Source organism: Stegodyphus dumicola, chromosome 8 (genome assembly GCF_044657685.1).
Source record: "Stegodyphus dumicola isolate Sdum_Otavi_A_Nest chromosome 8, ASM4465768v1".
In the NCBI taxonomy this organism is placed as follows: Eukaryota; Metazoa; Arthropoda; class Arachnida; order Araneae; family Eresidae; genus Stegodyphus; species Stegodyphus dumicola.
In genome coordinates, this window is record NC_140775.1 from 30,519,986 (window position 1) to 30,537,471 (window position 17,486).

Here is a 17,486-nt window from a genome sequence, read left to right on the forward strand (position 1 = left end):
TGGATAAGCTATTTTGACTTATTATGGTTATTTAACTGTTATTCCAGGGCTATTCTAAAACCGAATCTTGGATCAAATGAAAAATTCTAATGCAAAAACATAAAATCAAAATAAATTCTAACTATGTTTTATAAATGTTGTTTTAGATAAATTTTGACAAAAATGTCATAGTAATAAAAAACCATAAACTTTTTTAATGCTAAAATATTGTACCAAAATGATATATTTGCACAATATACACTCAAATCATCTTCACATGCACGGAATAATGGATTTCTCAGAAACTGTGAATTATAATTTTATGAATTTATGTGCAATGATAAACACATAATACAAAACACATAATTACAAAGAACACACATAAAAAATACATACACATAAATAAAGAACATACATACAGTTTAAGACTTCTGAAATTGTTTTCAAGTGTAGAGATTGTTTGTCTTCAAATATTCACACACTGCGCTGTTTCCATTATTGTCTATCCTGCTTTTAAGCAAATACTTCCTAGATTTTTCTAAATGATAATTTGGAGACATAACAAAACATTTTGACTGAACACACTGAAATTAAATGTTGTATTGCAGAAATTCACTCAGATATTCACTTTGCACAAAGTGCTTGATCACCAGCAGATGATGTAATGATTTGATTTGCATATCAGAAATAGCATTGTGATTATTTTTTATTAGATGTTGCTCATTACACTTGTCTTTCATGCATTCCCAGCAAAAATGGATTACATGAACTAGATATTATACAGAATATTACTTTTGAATACATAAAAATAAATTTGGACATGACTGTATTTGGATTAAGCATTTGAAAGTATTTTAAAAAATGTCTACTGTTGGGCTAACAAAATGGCTTTTCCTTTCCATAACTACTTTTTAATATAGTTGAATGTGCACTATAGAAAATATTAACAACACAAAAGCAACATAAATTTGGTAAAATATGCCAGAATAAATATGTTTCATAAGAACATAGTAAAGTTAAATTAAATTTAAATAATTCTCTTGTGCCGGTATAAAGCTAATAAATTTAAAATTTAATTAAGAAATTTTAATTGCAGAAATAAAAAAACCCATTAAACTTTTTTTTTAAAAATAGAACTAAGTACAAAATTATTTAAAAGGAAACCAAACTATTAGAACTTGAAAATAGTTACATTTTGAAAAAAGTGAAATCATTGTTAAATCCAGAATAAATATGATGTTTTTCCAGGTTCAATAGTCATCTCATTTTGTTGTTTCTGTATAAAATCAAATGAATAACATGACAAATAACAAATGTACTACTTGCCTTTCATGCTGACTAAAACTATTTTATGCCAAAGCAAAGCTAAATTCAAACATAATGCCATTTCCATTTTCTCCAGTCACATACCTCTTAATCTACAGAATACTGCATTTTCAGAAACTATAAATATACTCATTATAGAATTAAGAGAATTTGCAGATTACATTGAATTTCTGAATGACTAATGAGCAGATTTGAATGAAATTTCATATGAATACATATTTATAATGGAGAAAGATATGTACCATTCAAAAGTCATTTTACTTATGCATGATTATCAGTAAAGCTGATATGCAAATGCAGGGATATTTAAAATCCAAATTATGAGAATTGAAAATGAGTCTAACATGGAGTATATGGTCCCCTCTTACAGTTAGACAGTTTGTGCAGCATTACAACATACTGGACAAGAGGCAGTTGAGGAGACCCTGTGGCTGTCAACTCCATTCCTGCAAGAAGGCAGTTTTCAACTGCTGGATGTTCTCAGAGAAATGGCAAGAAGAGATTGCCCTCTCAAAAGTGTCCCAGAGATGCTCTAGAGGATTATGGTAAGAAGATGTAGCTGGGTAATCCATGTGGTGCATATCCTTTCTCCTTTCTTTCAAGGTAATAGTTTACCAGCTAAGTCCTATGTGGACAACAGCTGTTGTCCTTTAACAGGAATTCAGGACCAACTGTGTCCCTGAAAAGTCGAATATAGGATTCTAAGATTTCCTCTCTTTACCTCACAGCAATTCGGCATCCTCTGTCAAACACATACAGGGGTGTGGCCATCCAACATAGTTCCTGCCCAAGCCATTACACCTCCACCATCATAATGATCCTTTTCTCAGGGAGAGATGGTATTGTGTTCAGGCTCTTTGCAGATCCAGGTACACCAAGAATCAATTTCAGGCTGAACCTCGACTCATCTGTAAATAATATGGTGCTGCATTGAAGTCTAGTCCAAGGTGAATGCTGTCTGCACCATGATAAAAGCTCTCCAGTGTGCTGCAGTGAACAGGATGTGAACAGTAGGTCTTCTGGCATACAGCCCTAGCTCATGAAGCTTTCAGGCAACTATAGAACATGAAACTCTATTTCCAGTGGCAGAATACAACTCATATGAGAAATATGAAGATGTAGCAGTCCTGTGTTGCACTCCTGAAAGTGTCAAATAATGATCCGCATTCGGCACTGTAGATCTTGGATGACTTTTCCAGGTCTTCTCAATATGGAACCAGTAACCTGAAACTGTTTTCACAAATTGCAGATGACACTGAACATCACACTGAGCTTTGTAGCCAGCTGCACTTATTATTGCTTATCTCCAATCTACCAACAATTATCCATCTCATTCCATCATCCATACATTCATAACCTACTTGTTTTACTTGATACCTTATAAAATTTCTCCAACTCTTTCACAAGAAACACAATGAGGGTTGTGATGGAGTACGAGCACACAAATTTCTGAAAACTCCTCGTGTGCTTATATCCCCCCCTCTGCAGATATAAACATGTACACTTATTCAACTCCAAATATTTCCATAATTCTTCGGAGGCATAATTAGTACCTTTGGTTCAACACTTTTTGTAAAAATAGACAAATTTGCAAAGTCTCTTAATTTTAAACATGAGTGTACATTCGCTATCAGAAGATGAAATATGGTTCTTTTAGGAACAAAGATAGTAAACAAATTTTTAAAAAAGATTGGACAAATTATCACATATTGCAGATTTTAAAATGGTAGATGATTCATAATGGATACTTAAAAAAATTCACGTTATTTCAAGTGATCAAAGCCCTAAAGTTATCCATGAAATGAGTCTGGCCCTAGTAATTCCCCAAAATGCCATGAGTAAGAAGCATCTATATTTTCTTGATAATAATTTAAAAATGAATCTCCTAATTTGTACTTTGAATCCTTTTCTTCAAATATATGCACTACTTGAACAATTGGACCCATTTCAAGCTACATGTCTTTGCATTTACAGTTATCATGACCAATACCTTTTAACCTACTCATATGGCAGAATGTTTATGAATTAACAGAGATACCACTAAAGGTAAGTTAAAATACCATTACCTTATTTTTTAAATTGCAAATTATGAAATATGATACTAAATTAAACAAACTAACGACAATTATTATTCATTACTGAATCATAATATACCTTCATAAATTATTAGTGGATTTAAGACTCTGAACACCATGGCTGCCTTTAACATGTTATGAAATTTGCTTTCACATTACACATTAAAATTATGAAAAAAGGCTGTTTTAGACTGGCAAAGGTTTTAATCAAAACCAAATAATTTAAAATTTTTTTGTTGGTTGGAAACGTTAAAGGAAAGACTATTCTTTTCCTTTAATGTTGTAAGCATCAGTTTCAAAATTACGTAAACAAATGTAATATATATATGTTTGTGTGTGTGTATATATATATATATATGTAAAATATAATAAAATACTATGGCTGTGTTGAGAAATAATTGGCAACTTTAAAATTGATTATTCTAAATTTGTTCTCCCAAATTCAAGATGTTTCCATGTTACATAACACTGCTTGATAGAGGAACTAAAATCTCGCAAGCAACTACATCCCTTTTTTTCCTGACTTCTGCCAACAACTCTGCAATGCTATGCTTTCCTGTCTAAAATGCTTACATTTTATTTTTAAAACCCATGTACATAAAAATTACTGTATTCAACTATGATTGAAAAGTCATTTGTCTGCGAAAGAGATGATTTGAAATGAGTAAAAATAAAGATAGTGGTTTGCCGAAATTAGTTTTGTCAGCATCTTATGCCTTCACCCTCAGCCATGACGATTATCGAAACTTAAAAGTACTGATGTCTTCTACGCAATACGTATATATATATATATATATGTGTGTTACTGTGAAAGACCGAAATTGGAGAATGTGGACTTTCACCGGAGAATATCAACACTCACCAAATACGTCAGTGAAAGATTGAATATTGCATTACATTCTTGTACATTCGGACCCTCACTGATGTATGTCGACAATCACAGATATGCTCTCGTGTAGGTCGAAAAGAGAGGATTCGACAATTCAAAGTGTTATAATAGTTTAAGTTGTTGCAATAAATAAGATTTGAATCACATAAGTTAATAAGATTTTATTACTATTATTTTATTTTCTCTTTAGAACGTACTGTATAATTAAGTGTTTTTAACTTCTATTATTTTCAATTCTCATTTTGAATGTACTGTGTGTTTTAAGTTCTTATTTTAAGTCACAAGTGCGTTCTTTCGCGACAGAATTACAGAGAAGAAAATATAATATGCTTATATGTTCAACAATCACCATTAGTACATGGTGAATGTCAACATTACCGGTGTAAGTCGGAAATAAGAGTATTTGGAAAATATTTTGGACATACACCAAGCGACTATGTGAATGCTGACATTCATCGGTGAAAGTAGACATTCTCCAGATTTTGGTGTTTCACCGTAACATATATATATATGTGTGTGTGTGTGTGCGTGTATGTATATAATAAAAATGAAATTAGAAGTGCAGATGAAGGAACATTGAGGCGTAGAAACGTAGCAATATAGATTGTGAAGCACAGATCCATACTGAAGAGGGAGAATTCTGATTGCGTAGAATGTTAAAATGTTGAATCCTTAATGACTAGAAAACTTAGCAGTCAATGTGGATTAAATTCCATTTTTATTTAAATTGACATTTGTGGCCACAATCTACTTGGCACTCTAATTATGCCTATTTCCCGAACATTTACATTTTTGATACAGCTGCGATAGGAAGAGAGCACAGCATAATTGTGTCCAAGCAGCACACAGAGAAAGCCTAAAAGGGCACATTTATCCAATTTGGTAGCTCACCCAAGAGGAAGGTTTTGGTTTAGGTAGAAAGGTTTCAGTTCTCAAAATTCTGAGTTCGAGTTTCAAATAAGCTACAGCATCAGATTTAAGCAAGCTCTGTGGCATAGATTAATCTAGAAATGGCACAGTCGGGAAAGTTATTACAGTACAAAGTCCGTAATCCGGACATCCATTATCTGGAATGATCTATAATCCGGACCTCAAAGGCCACAAACTTTTTTTTTGTATGCTTTACGCATGCGCGTATATAATGTGCGCATACATTATGCGCATTACACATGCACGTAATGTATGCTCTACACATGCGCGCGTTGAAAGAAATGTTTAATAAAATAAACAAATAAATATTAAGCCCCCCCTTTTTTTTTTTAATTTGATACCCTTTAGATCATAATTGCTCTTTATTTCATAAATTACGGTTTCATATTTTTAATTGTATAATTTCTGTATGCCATCTTACCAGATTTAAATTGATGATCTATAATCCAGAAAAACACCTAATCCGGAATCGCTGAAGTCCTGACGAGTCCGGATTACTGACTTTGTACTGTACTACTTTGAGAATACAGAGAGGAAATACCCAAATTAAAAATGAGGAATTAAGAAACTATGACTAAATTAAATTATTAATTTCATTTACATATTTTTTAACTTTTATGTGTGTATATATATATATCATGGTAATAAATGTAATATAAATGCAGCATTTTCCAACCATATTACAATTAAGAAAACTGCTCAGGGGAATTAAGTAAAAAATTCAAATTGTCATTATTCAGCAATCTTTTGTTTTGCTCAATAGAAAACACTGATTTGTGACCGTGAAATTTCAAGTAATTTAAAATAAATTTTAAATTGAGATAAAAATTAAGAAACATCATAAAAATAAATGCATTTGCTCCAGAAAATGCCAATGTTATGAAGCTCAGGATTTCTACTTAAGTTTGATTTTGAGTGATATACCTAGGTAACTGATAGTAACTTTAAATTTTTAATTACAGCTTTATCTGTAATCGACTGAATATCGATTAGCTAACAAAAAGCAGATAAATAAATAAAAACAGAGAAGACTAAAAAAACTGCTTTGTTAACTGAGTTATAATTCAATCATTAAAGTATTCCACAAATTAATCAATGTCATTTGATTCTGAATGATGCATTTGAAGATTGCATATGCGATTTCTCAGTAAAATAACATTCTCTTAGGCAAGATATCTCTCACAGAGTACACAAAAAGTTATTTAAGAGTCATACCTCTAGTTTTAACCCATAGTCTGTAAGAAAATTGCTGTAGAAAATGCATTACAATATATCACATTTGATGTGTTAAATATGAGCTTTGCAAAAAGGGAATATTTACATATTAAAAGATGAATAACAGATGTATAGCTGTTATGCAAATTAACAATCATTGTTTGGCTCACACATAAAATGTTTGTAAGGCTTTGCTTGACAGCAAAGTTTTATATAGCAATTCCTTTTCTAAATATTGTAATTTATAGTTTATCTCTGACTAATGTAATAGTAATCAGGGCCACCTCTAGCATTTTTGATGCCCTAGATAACCAATACAATCGGTCTTCTGCGTAAATTAAACATAAAAATAATTAAAAACAAAACACACCTTTATTATTCGTCATTTGTGAAAACAGCACTGATGACAGCTTCCAAAAATTGATGGCCTAATGGCTACACAGAAAATTGCCCTGATGGTAATGCTTTATGAAGTGCAAGATGGATATCTTGTTATTCATTAGGCCATTATCCCAATGCCTCCAGAGGCCTCCTTAGGCTGGATTTTTTATTTTAATTAACAGAAATGCTGGAAGCATTCTCCTGACAAAAGTCTCTACAACACTGATGGTAGAATCCATAAATATCTTATTCTATCTCAGGGAATTGTGATACTATGAAAAATTGTTAGGTTATCAAAACATGGCAAAACACCGGAGGGTTATCTGCCTGAGAGGAGGGATGCCTATGAAAACCAACCATGCAGTCAGACCTAAAAAAAAATGCATCAACACCCAGGTTCTAATCCAGGACAAATTACCAGCCATGTATATCATCAAGATAAGGCATAAGTCTAGCACAGATAATTTTTATCAGAATCTTTCCCATGCTGGGGAGAAGATTCATTGGGAGAAAATTTCCTCAAAGGCTACAATCAGTAGTCTCTGCCACTGGTGGCATGATAATCTGAATATACACTAGATATGCAGCTTAGTGCCAGTAGAAGTACTGTGTCAAGACACTATGAGCACAAAGGCAGTAATTATTTCACTATAAGACCAATCACATTCTGCACCCAGGCTACTTTTAACGATGCACTGACTTCTATGTATAGCTAATGCAACATGAAGTTCTCAATGCATGTACTTAACAGGCATATGAAATGAGTTTCAGACATGAAGGAATATTTTAGTCATGATAACCATGTGCGGTTGCAATCCAGTCCTCTTGTTATCCACATGCAAAGGCCAAATGGTTTGTAAATGCACAGGATGGCACATTGGATAATCCTGCATTATTGGGTCCTATCTGCTGCCTGAATGACTCAATATTCAGACTTAAAATTTTTATATAATCTATTAACTCATTTCCTGATGACACTCTTATTAACCATGGTGCACTGCCACATTTAATTCTTCTGTAGATGAATGGTTGGATGAAGAATATCCAGGTCACTCGATTGAGCATGGAGTCCAATTAGCTACCATAGTCACCAGATATTACACCTTTGAATTTCTTTATATGAGACTATATGAAGGAATTAGTTCATAGAATTTCTTTAATTATAGAAAGAGATTTAACTGCTAATCTTAATGCTGCATTCACGTTTGTGGACACAACACTGCTCAATCGTGTTCAGTCAACCATTATCAAATAAGGGATGTGGCATCATACTTTTTCTTTTGCATTTCACTGAAAGATGTTGGGCTATAAAGATATGTTATGTTGCTTGAGTAATTTTTTATATAATCTATTAACTCATTAATCTATTAACATCATTGTCTAAGGAATCTTGCTCTGCAGAATTTATGTAATCTTCATTGGACACTCTATTATAAATAAATGCACTGACTCAAATATATTATAATAATTAACATTTTATTTGTAGGCATACCTTAAGAAAAAGCAAAATATAAGGCCAGAGATATTGATGCTGTACACATCTGAATGAAACCTTAAACATTTCACTAAAACTATCGAATGAAACTTCTTACACTTAATAAGACTTTTTAAATAAAAAATGCAGCACACTACCTGGTTTCAGTCATGGTATTTTAACTAAAATTCTGAGAATATTAAAATGTTTTAAATTTCACGACTACATATTTACATTTTTCCAAAATTATAATTAACTGTACGTAGTTGAAAATAAAAACTCTTCAAATATAAGATTCCTCTTATATTTTAGGATAAATTTTAACCAATTGTGCTAAAAAGACGTGCCACGCACGTCGAGATGCTTTTGTCTCAAACAGCGAGTGATGTGAACACCACGTCGGCAGGCATTAATCGCAAAAATGAAAATAACGTGGTGCACATGTCCCCTAACAACGAGATTGTCTATTTCTCGAGTTACAGCTCTGGATTGCACTCAAAGATGCGGAGCGGCATAAATGAGACACTTTACCACTTGTTATATTGTAGCGCAGGGCACCACAACCATGAAGTTTAGTTGTAGCGCAAGTGTTTAAGAAATAAAACATGGTGAATACTTGACAACAGCATGATTCTGATTAGAATTAATTTGTTTCTGATTGAAATGAAAGGCACATAAATTATTTTATTATGGTATAGAATAGTAGTCTTCAAACTCTGTTAACTCAAGGGCGCTAAGAAGTAAAAGGGATTTTGTGGGGAACCTCAGAAAAATAATAATATTTAAAGTAGATCAATATGTTATAGGTATTTAACATAAAGACAATGAAAGAAAAATAATGTAATTTTTATTAAAAAATTTGAATGTAAAATTAATGTAATTTTTTCATTAATAGCATTAACTGAGACTCCAGGTGTCATCTACCCTAGCATTATATTTAGTAACAGTGGTGTGCTTGAACTTTTTTACACAAACTGTTGAAGTCCAGCTCTACTATGTTATCTGCATCATATTTCACATTCTGCATTAAATTTGTTTCTATATTTTTTTTCAATAATGTTGACAAAGATTTTTTAATAAAATATTTTGCTCCGAATGGCATTAAAAATGCTTGAGAAATTTCTAGGTATCCTGCAGGAAGCCATCACAAAACTTTAGCAGTAGCTCTTTCTTAAAAATTTAGATTTTAATGCCAAATTTGTCATCCCCTTTCTTTCACTGGCAAGCTTTCTAATTTATCCTGGTACTCGAATGGATTTTTTATGCAGTCAAACTTAGTTTTTCTTCAGGGAAATTTTCTCTTATAGTTTCCTTTAAATGCAAAAGTTGCTCCATTGTAGTATAATTTTTAGCACTATCATCTAAATTCAATTCATATTGACATAAACATAACTGTTTAGTTTTGCAAAACATTGCACATCATTCTTTTTGACATGTGATGACTCCATGTTTGGGCTTTAAAACTTATCTGTAACTAAATGCATCTTTATATTTTTTAGTTAATAAACACTAGTTAGCTAGCACTTTATAATGTGAGTGCATAATTTTCTTTTTGAATTTTTATTTTGACTCACTGAGCCCCAGGGTTTGATTTGTGGAACCCTGGGGTTCCGTAGAATAGAGTTTGAAGACCACATGAAAGAAAAATCAGGAAAAATTATGATACAGTACCACTTATTTGTTTTCAGTCTTATCAGAAATCGGAATAGTGGATGCAGGCTCAAACTGAAATTCCTCAGAGAGACATGGTAATTAGTGTATTTATACAGTAATTTAGTAATTATCTATGTGGTTTATTTAATATTCAAACGGTGTAATTATTCTATATATTATACTAATTAAACATCTTTTCTCTCATTCTGCAATTTCATTAATCAAAATATCCATTTATAAGATCCTATCCAATTTTAAAACAAAGAGCAAAAAAAAGGGGGTACTACTTTCAAATAAATATAATATACTACTCATTAAATTTCAAAAATTCCCTAATTCTTAACTCTCAATTGAAAGAAAAATGCTTTGTAAGAATACAAATTTATTCCTTATTGAATATGACATACTTCTAATTTTTTTACTTCTTTGAGTATATATTGTTTTACTCAGTATATGTTATTTCAATGTTTATAAAAGTTTCATTGTGATTAAAATTTGAAGAACATTAAAATAATTGAATGACAATTTTAATTATTATCAATTTGCTGTTTCTACAACGCAATTTCTAAGTAAGGTAAATTTTATTTACAAACTTAAAAGAAAGGTAATAATGGCAACAGCATAAAATAATGAATAAAATGTTATGCTTACCATGCTTTTTAAAACTGCTTTAAACCTCTCCTGTTGTAGTTCTTGTGATTCTTTCTTTTCTATACTGTGACAAAAAAGGCACTTAGAACAATTATCATCATCCCCAGTAACATACTGGATGTATGGCAAACTGTGATCAACAAATTTGGACATATTTTCCATTCGAGGTTTAGTGGCTTCCAGAACCTCCATTGCATTTAATGTCATAACATTTGGAGAAAGAATCATTGTCTCAATTTCTGATATAGGTGATTGTACGAAATGATATACCACATCAGCTAACGTAACACTGTAGTCAATGCCATTAAATGTAACATTTTCTATATCTAAATCAGACTTAGAAGGTCGTAAACAACGATAATTCTGCAACAAATTCAAAAGTACATCAATTTCCAATCACAACATAAATTTAACAAGAAATAAAAATGAATGCCACATTGAGATTTGATTAAAACAGAATCCTTGAAAACTACATAAACAGATAGATCTTAAGTGTATTATTATAAAATTTGCATGGTACAAAAATTTCATGTAAATTTTACATAGTATAACCATTTCATATAAAGTTGTGGCATAAAAAATTCAGGATTAACTTTGATAACATTAATTTTTTTAATTACTGAAATTTCTCAAACAAAAAACTCCTTCTAATATACAGGGTGATTCCAAATTGTTTTTACAAATTAAGAAAGGTGATAGTACTCATCCAGATGAGCAATAATTACTATAGAACATAGGGTCAAATTCTACTCTGAGAGAATAGAGGAATATTGGAATTTCAACCTGAACTTTAACAGTGTTGGGAGAGCGAATGAACGAAAACGAAAGTTGCACAATCAGTTTAGTGAATAACTCACAAAGAGAGCATAAAATGGATAAAACCGAAAACTTGGCTTTCAAGTGTTAATTTGAGTTCAGTCTTTGATGACAAACACTCAGATGCACGTCTTTGGTTGGCAAGGTCTCAACCTCCCAAACGATTGCAACAAATTAATTATCTAAATTATTAGGGGGAAATTATCTATTAGGGGTAAAAACTGCTACCTTGATACTTCATATCAAGGTAGCAGTTTTTTTTTTTTTTTTTTTTTTTCCTTTTTGCTATATTCTATCCTGTCCTCTGGACTTACTGTGCTGCACTCATTCTATTTGAAGTGCCCTTCTATGGGACATGAAGTTCTAACAGCTGGAACACAGCATGAACTTTTCGTGCTATCTCGGCATACTGCGGAAGTTGAAGTTAGTTGATAGTATTCAGCCCTTCATTAGATAATTAACTTGTCACAATCGTTTGCGAGGTTGTTGAGTGTTTGCCATCAAAGTCAGAGCTCGAATTAACACTGAAATGCCAAGTTTTCTATTTTATCCGTTTTGTGCACTCTCGGTAAGTTTTTCACTCAACTGATTGTGCAACTTCTGGTCTCATTCATTCGATCTACCAACACTGTTTAAGTTCAGGATGGAACTCTAATATGCCTCTTTTCTGCCTCTCTGAGTGAAATGCAACCTCATGTTCTATGGTAATTATTGCTCATCTGGATGAGTACTATCACGCCTCTTAATTTGTAAAAACAATTTAGAATCATCCTTATAATACCGGAGTTCTTACATTTGCATTTGATATGCATAAAGTGTCTTTGATATGCATAAATGGTTTTAGGAGCTGGTTTAAACTAGCTATTACCATTAACTAAAATAAGACATCAGAATAATCTTATTTATTGGAAAAAAAATATTTTTACATTAAACTAAAAAAAAGACAATTAATGGGAACAATGACCTTGCATTTCTTTGGGAAGTTCAGATAAGTTTATACGCTATTGCTTTTAATCTCAAGGAGGATTCTAATACCTCATTAATACGATTATTTTTCAATTCCGTTTTGATAAGGTTAATACTTGAAAAAGATTGTTCACATGAATATGTAGAACCAGAGAACGGAAAGCAGCAAATCCTAGCTTTTTCTGTATCCGACATTTCTGAGCAGCAATCAGTAATTATCAGTAATAAGTATTTATGTATCAATCAGTAAATTGTATCAGATGAAATCGGCAATTATCTTTTCTTCCCATTTATTTCATGACAAGCTCCAGATGAAGCATGAATAATGGATGAATGTACAAGTAAGTTAATGGATTTTAGCACCCATGTGACAATGCACCTGTTAGTAATATCTTCAATAAATATGTCCAAATATATCACTTTCCCAAAACTACATGATATTACTTCTAAGATAAATATATTTAAATAAATAGATGCACCATGCAAGACAGAGAAAATCAACCATACTGATACAGTAAAAATATCAAATGTCAGGAAGAAAATGAAAGCTATAATGATAAAATCATTTAAGTCTTTTATCAAAATATCAATATAGTCTGTTCGGTTTAATATAGCACCCTCTAGGATCAGCGCCCTCTTGTGAGAAGAGCCAAATTTAGTTGAGTTGGTTGTTGAAGAAGGTACGAAGCGGACCTATGGTGCGTTCGTTTGTTCGACTTTGTCTGTGCTAATGGAGCACCTAACTTGTAACTTTGTACATTATGTAAATAATTAAATATTTGTGTGGCCTAACTTAGTTAGTTTTATTTTGGAACCAGCGCCATTATCTCCCGTAACTCATCGCATTTTATATCAAACATAATTTATGGTCCGTCGAGCCGGAGTTGTTTTGTTTTTGTTAACTAAGTTCATATAAGGGCTACTATACTTGCTTTAAATCGAAAGAAGGGCTCACTGAAAGCCCAGCTAACTAGAATAGAGACTGTCATAGCGGATAGTACCAGTGCATGGACAAAAATCAAACTAGATGCCAAGCTCAAGGCCTTGGAAAAGATGTCTGTTGCATTGGACACACTTCGATTGGAATATTATATTGCTGTGCCTGAAAAGGATGATACTTCTGAATTAGAAGAGGAATTATTAGATCTAGAAGCAAGAATCGACGATCTAGAGGTAAGTTTCAATCAAATGTTAATTGATAATGTTGCTAATATTAATAAGGTTGATATTGCAAAGAGTAGTTGTAAAATAAAGTTACCTGAAATTCCACTTCCACAATTTAGCGGAAAGTATGAAGAATGGAGCATGTTTAAAATTGAATTTGATTATATTGTTACCTCGAATACTCAATTTACAGATGCACAAAAGCTGCATTATCTGCATGCCGCTCTTAAGGGAGAAGCAAAATTGTTGCAAACTCAGGAAGATACTTTTGAATCATTATTTAGGGCTTTAGAAAATCACTTCGAAAACAAGAGAATTCTTGTTAATATTCACATTAAAGCTATTTTAGAATTTGAAAAAAATTATTCATGAATCATCGAAAGAATTAAGGCGTCTAGTAGATGCTGTGAATAAAAACATTAGAGCTTTAAATAATTTGGGTTTCGAATGAAGCAAATTCTCTGATATTTTTTAATTACTACTGTAATTTTAGACAAAATAGACAAGGAAATTCGAAAACTATTCGAATTATCGGTAAACGCTTCAGATGTTCCTAATTTCGATAACTCGATGACATTCTTAGAAAAAAGAAGTCAAACTTTGGAAAATATCCAAAAAAACACAATAAAATCAAAACAAACAAATGAAATAAAACCAAAAGAACCTTCTTGTTCATTCAAATAATTCAGAAAGAAACTGCGTTATATGTAATTCGCCACATTCCCTTTTTAAATGTAGTAAATTCCTTGATATGAATTTTGGTGAAAGATTTACGCTAGTAAAACGAAATAACTTATGTATGTTTGGGACTGTTTGGGAAAAATGTTTATGAACTGTTTGGGAAAAAAGCACTTTGCTTTGCAATGTCGAACGAATAACTTTTGCAATATTTGCCATTCAAAACATCATGCATTGCTTCATAAGGATGAGTCATCGAATTCGGATTCTGTTTCAAATAAACATCCGCAGACAATAGAGCAGAAGACAGCTGGCGGGAAGGATATTTCTCCGGCGCCTAATGGGAAGGCGACGAGTCTTTCAAATTGTTTATTAGCTACGAATAAAAGCATTATCTTGCCATCTGCGATTGTTATGATGAAATCTTTAAAAGGGACATTTATCAAAGGAAAGGCTCTTCTTGACAGCTGCTCACAGATTAACTGCGTGTCTGATCATTTTGCGAAACAATTAGGGAGGTTTTCGTTCCGATTTCAGGATTAAATGGAACTGATATTACTTTAAATTATAAATTGAGGACTTTAATTGCCAAAAGGGAAAAAACATTCTCTAGAGAACTTGATCTTTTTATTGTTCCCAAAATTACAGATATGACTCCCCTTACCCCCATACCTATTGAAAATATTGACATCCCCAGGGATATTCCTTAGATTACAGATTACCTGAGAAAATTGATTTATTATTGGGTGCAGAATGTTTCTTTGATTTATTAAAATCAGGTAAAGTTCGCAGCGAGACAAAAGTCTTATTGCTCCAGGAAATGGTTTTTGGGTTCATAGTTAGTGGTATTGTGCATAATTCACCAGTTGAATCACAATACTGTGGTCTACTTACGTAAAATGAAAAAATTGAAGAAACATTGCAAAAATTTTGGGAGGTAGAAAATATTAATTTTCCGGATTCAGCACTTAGTCCTGAAGAGAAATATTGCGAAAAACATTTTAATGAAATTCATTATCGAACCTCGGAAGGTCAGTACGTCGTATGCATGTCCATGATGGACTTTGAATTGTTGGGAGAGTCTAGAAATTTAGCAGGTTTGGGAACGATTGGGTCGGGACTCGAATTTACAACGATTGTATTCTGAATTTATGCAAGAATACAAAGATTTAAAGCATATGGAACTATCTGAGGGATCTGAATCCATAACTGATTCGTACTACCTGCCTCACCATGGGGTTTACAGATCAGACAAAAGTAGTACACATTTAAGAGTGGTTTTTAACGCTTCAACTGCCATGACATCAGGATTGTTATTAAATGATATTTTGTTGAAGGGAAGAATTAAACAGCAGGAATTATTTTCTATAATTGTTAGATTTAGAAAACATCACTATGCCTTCACAGCAGATGTACAAAAAATGTATCGACAGATTCTAGTACATCCTCCACAAAGAGACTTGCTCAGAATTCTATGGAAAGACAGTGTTGATGCACCAGTGCAAACTTATAAGCTCAACACAGTAACGTATGGGACGTCAAACGCTCCCTACTATCTAGCAACTCGAGCTCTTAAACAGTTAGCTATAGATGAAAGCCAAAACTTACCTCTAGCATCGTCCATCGCTCTTACTGACTTTTATGTCGACGACATACTTTCCGGAGAATCATCACTCGAAAAGGCTAGAATTCTACAACCCCAATTAACAGATTTGTTGAAATTAGGTAAAATGGAATTGCATAAATGGCGTGCAAATCATCCAGATCTGCTTCTGTCTGAAAATAAAGTTACCGCTCATTCAGAATGCACTTTTGAAGAACGACAAGAATCTTCATCCGTAAAAACTCTTGGTGTCCTATGGAATCTTCAGACTGACTGTTTTTTGTTTGCAAAGACCATTCCTCACTCTAACAGTTATAGTAAACGAGATGTTCTGTCACTAATTTCGAAAATTTCCGATCCACTTAATTAATAATTTAATTGGGCCAGTGGTTACAAAGGCCAAAATATTCATGCAAAGGCTCTGGCTTGCTAAACTCGATTGGAATGACACATTGTCAGATTCTATGACCAAGGAGTGGATTAATTTCATATCCACGCTCTCTGAACTAAGTAATCTTAAGATTCCTAGATTTGTATTCCAGGAAAATCACATAGTGCTCCATGGATTTGCAGATGTGTCATCTTCGGCATACGGAGGAGCTGCAATCTATGTTCAAGCTTTGCCAATTTCAGGATTGCCAACCATTTGAATTTTGTGTAGCAAGTCACGAGATAAAAACCTTATCAATTCCTAGATTGAAACTGTCAGGTTGCCTTCTATTATCCAGATTGATGGATAAAGTGATATCTTCATTGAATGTTAAAGTAGAAAAAGTAATTCTATGGTCTGATTCTACGATTTCTCTTGCTTGGATTAGAAAATCACCACACTTACTAAAAACTTTCGTGAGCAACAGAGTTACTTTAATACAAGAGCTTACAGGGTCATACCAATGGAAATATGTGCCATCTGAATGTAACCCAGCTGATGTCATATCGCGTGGACTGGATGCCAATGACATTCTTACGTGTGATATCTGGTGGAATGGACCAGACCTTCTCTGTGAGGACATGCATTATCCAGAACAACCTATTGAGCCTACCATTGATAATGACTATGTCAAGGAACTGAAATATTTATCAGACTCTAATTTTGCAATATTAGAAAATAATTCTAGTTTAACCTCTCTCTTAAATCGAACAAATAATTAGATAAAATTAATCAAAATTTGTAATTTTATTTTTAGGTTCTTCAGAATCATTAAGAATAAGGAAAGGGTTTCAGGGCCTATATCCTTAGAGGAACGGAAAGGAGCCGAGCTAACATTGATTCGGGAAGTGCAGAAAGGTGAGTTTTATTCTGATATTGAGTCATTTAAGAGGGATAGCCAAGTACCTCGTAGGAGCAAGCTTAAGTCGTTAAATCCATTCATCGATAATGATGGAATCTTACACGTCGGTAGCAGACTTGCACAATCTCAGGTAAGTTATGATTGTAAATATCCAATCATTTTGCAAGCTAGACATAGGTTGACTTATTTGATCATGTACTATTATCATCTGAAATATTTGCATCTTGGACCAGAAGCTCTATTGAGTACTGTTAGACAAAAGTTTTGGCCCATCAGCGGCAGGAATCTTGCTAGAAAATAGTAAATGAATGTGTACAGTGTTTCAAACACAGACCTGTACCAGTGAATCAGATAATGGGTGATCTGCCTGCTGAACGAGTGTCAGTTGAATCAA

The 17,486-nt window shown here is 32.8% G+C and overlaps 1 protein-coding gene across 4 annotated transcripts in view; it reads right to left on the reverse strand.

Moving 5' to 3' along the window:
• The window catches only part of Pbp95 (proximal sequence element A Pbp95), a 225,918-nt gene that overhangs the window by 66,442 nt on the left and 141,990 nt on the right, over window positions 1-17,486 (reverse strand). For all 4 annotated transcript variants that reach the window (XR_015042526.1, XM_085821708.1, XM_085821707.1 and 1 more), the window contains exon 19: window positions 10,574-10,936. Coding sequence is in view for 3 of the 4 variants with exons in the window: in XM_085821708.1 (XP_085677834.1) it covers window positions 10,574-10,936 (363 nt within the window). In the remaining variant the exon portion in view is untranslated. The remainder of the gene's footprint in view (window positions 1-10,573; window positions 10,937-17,486) is intronic.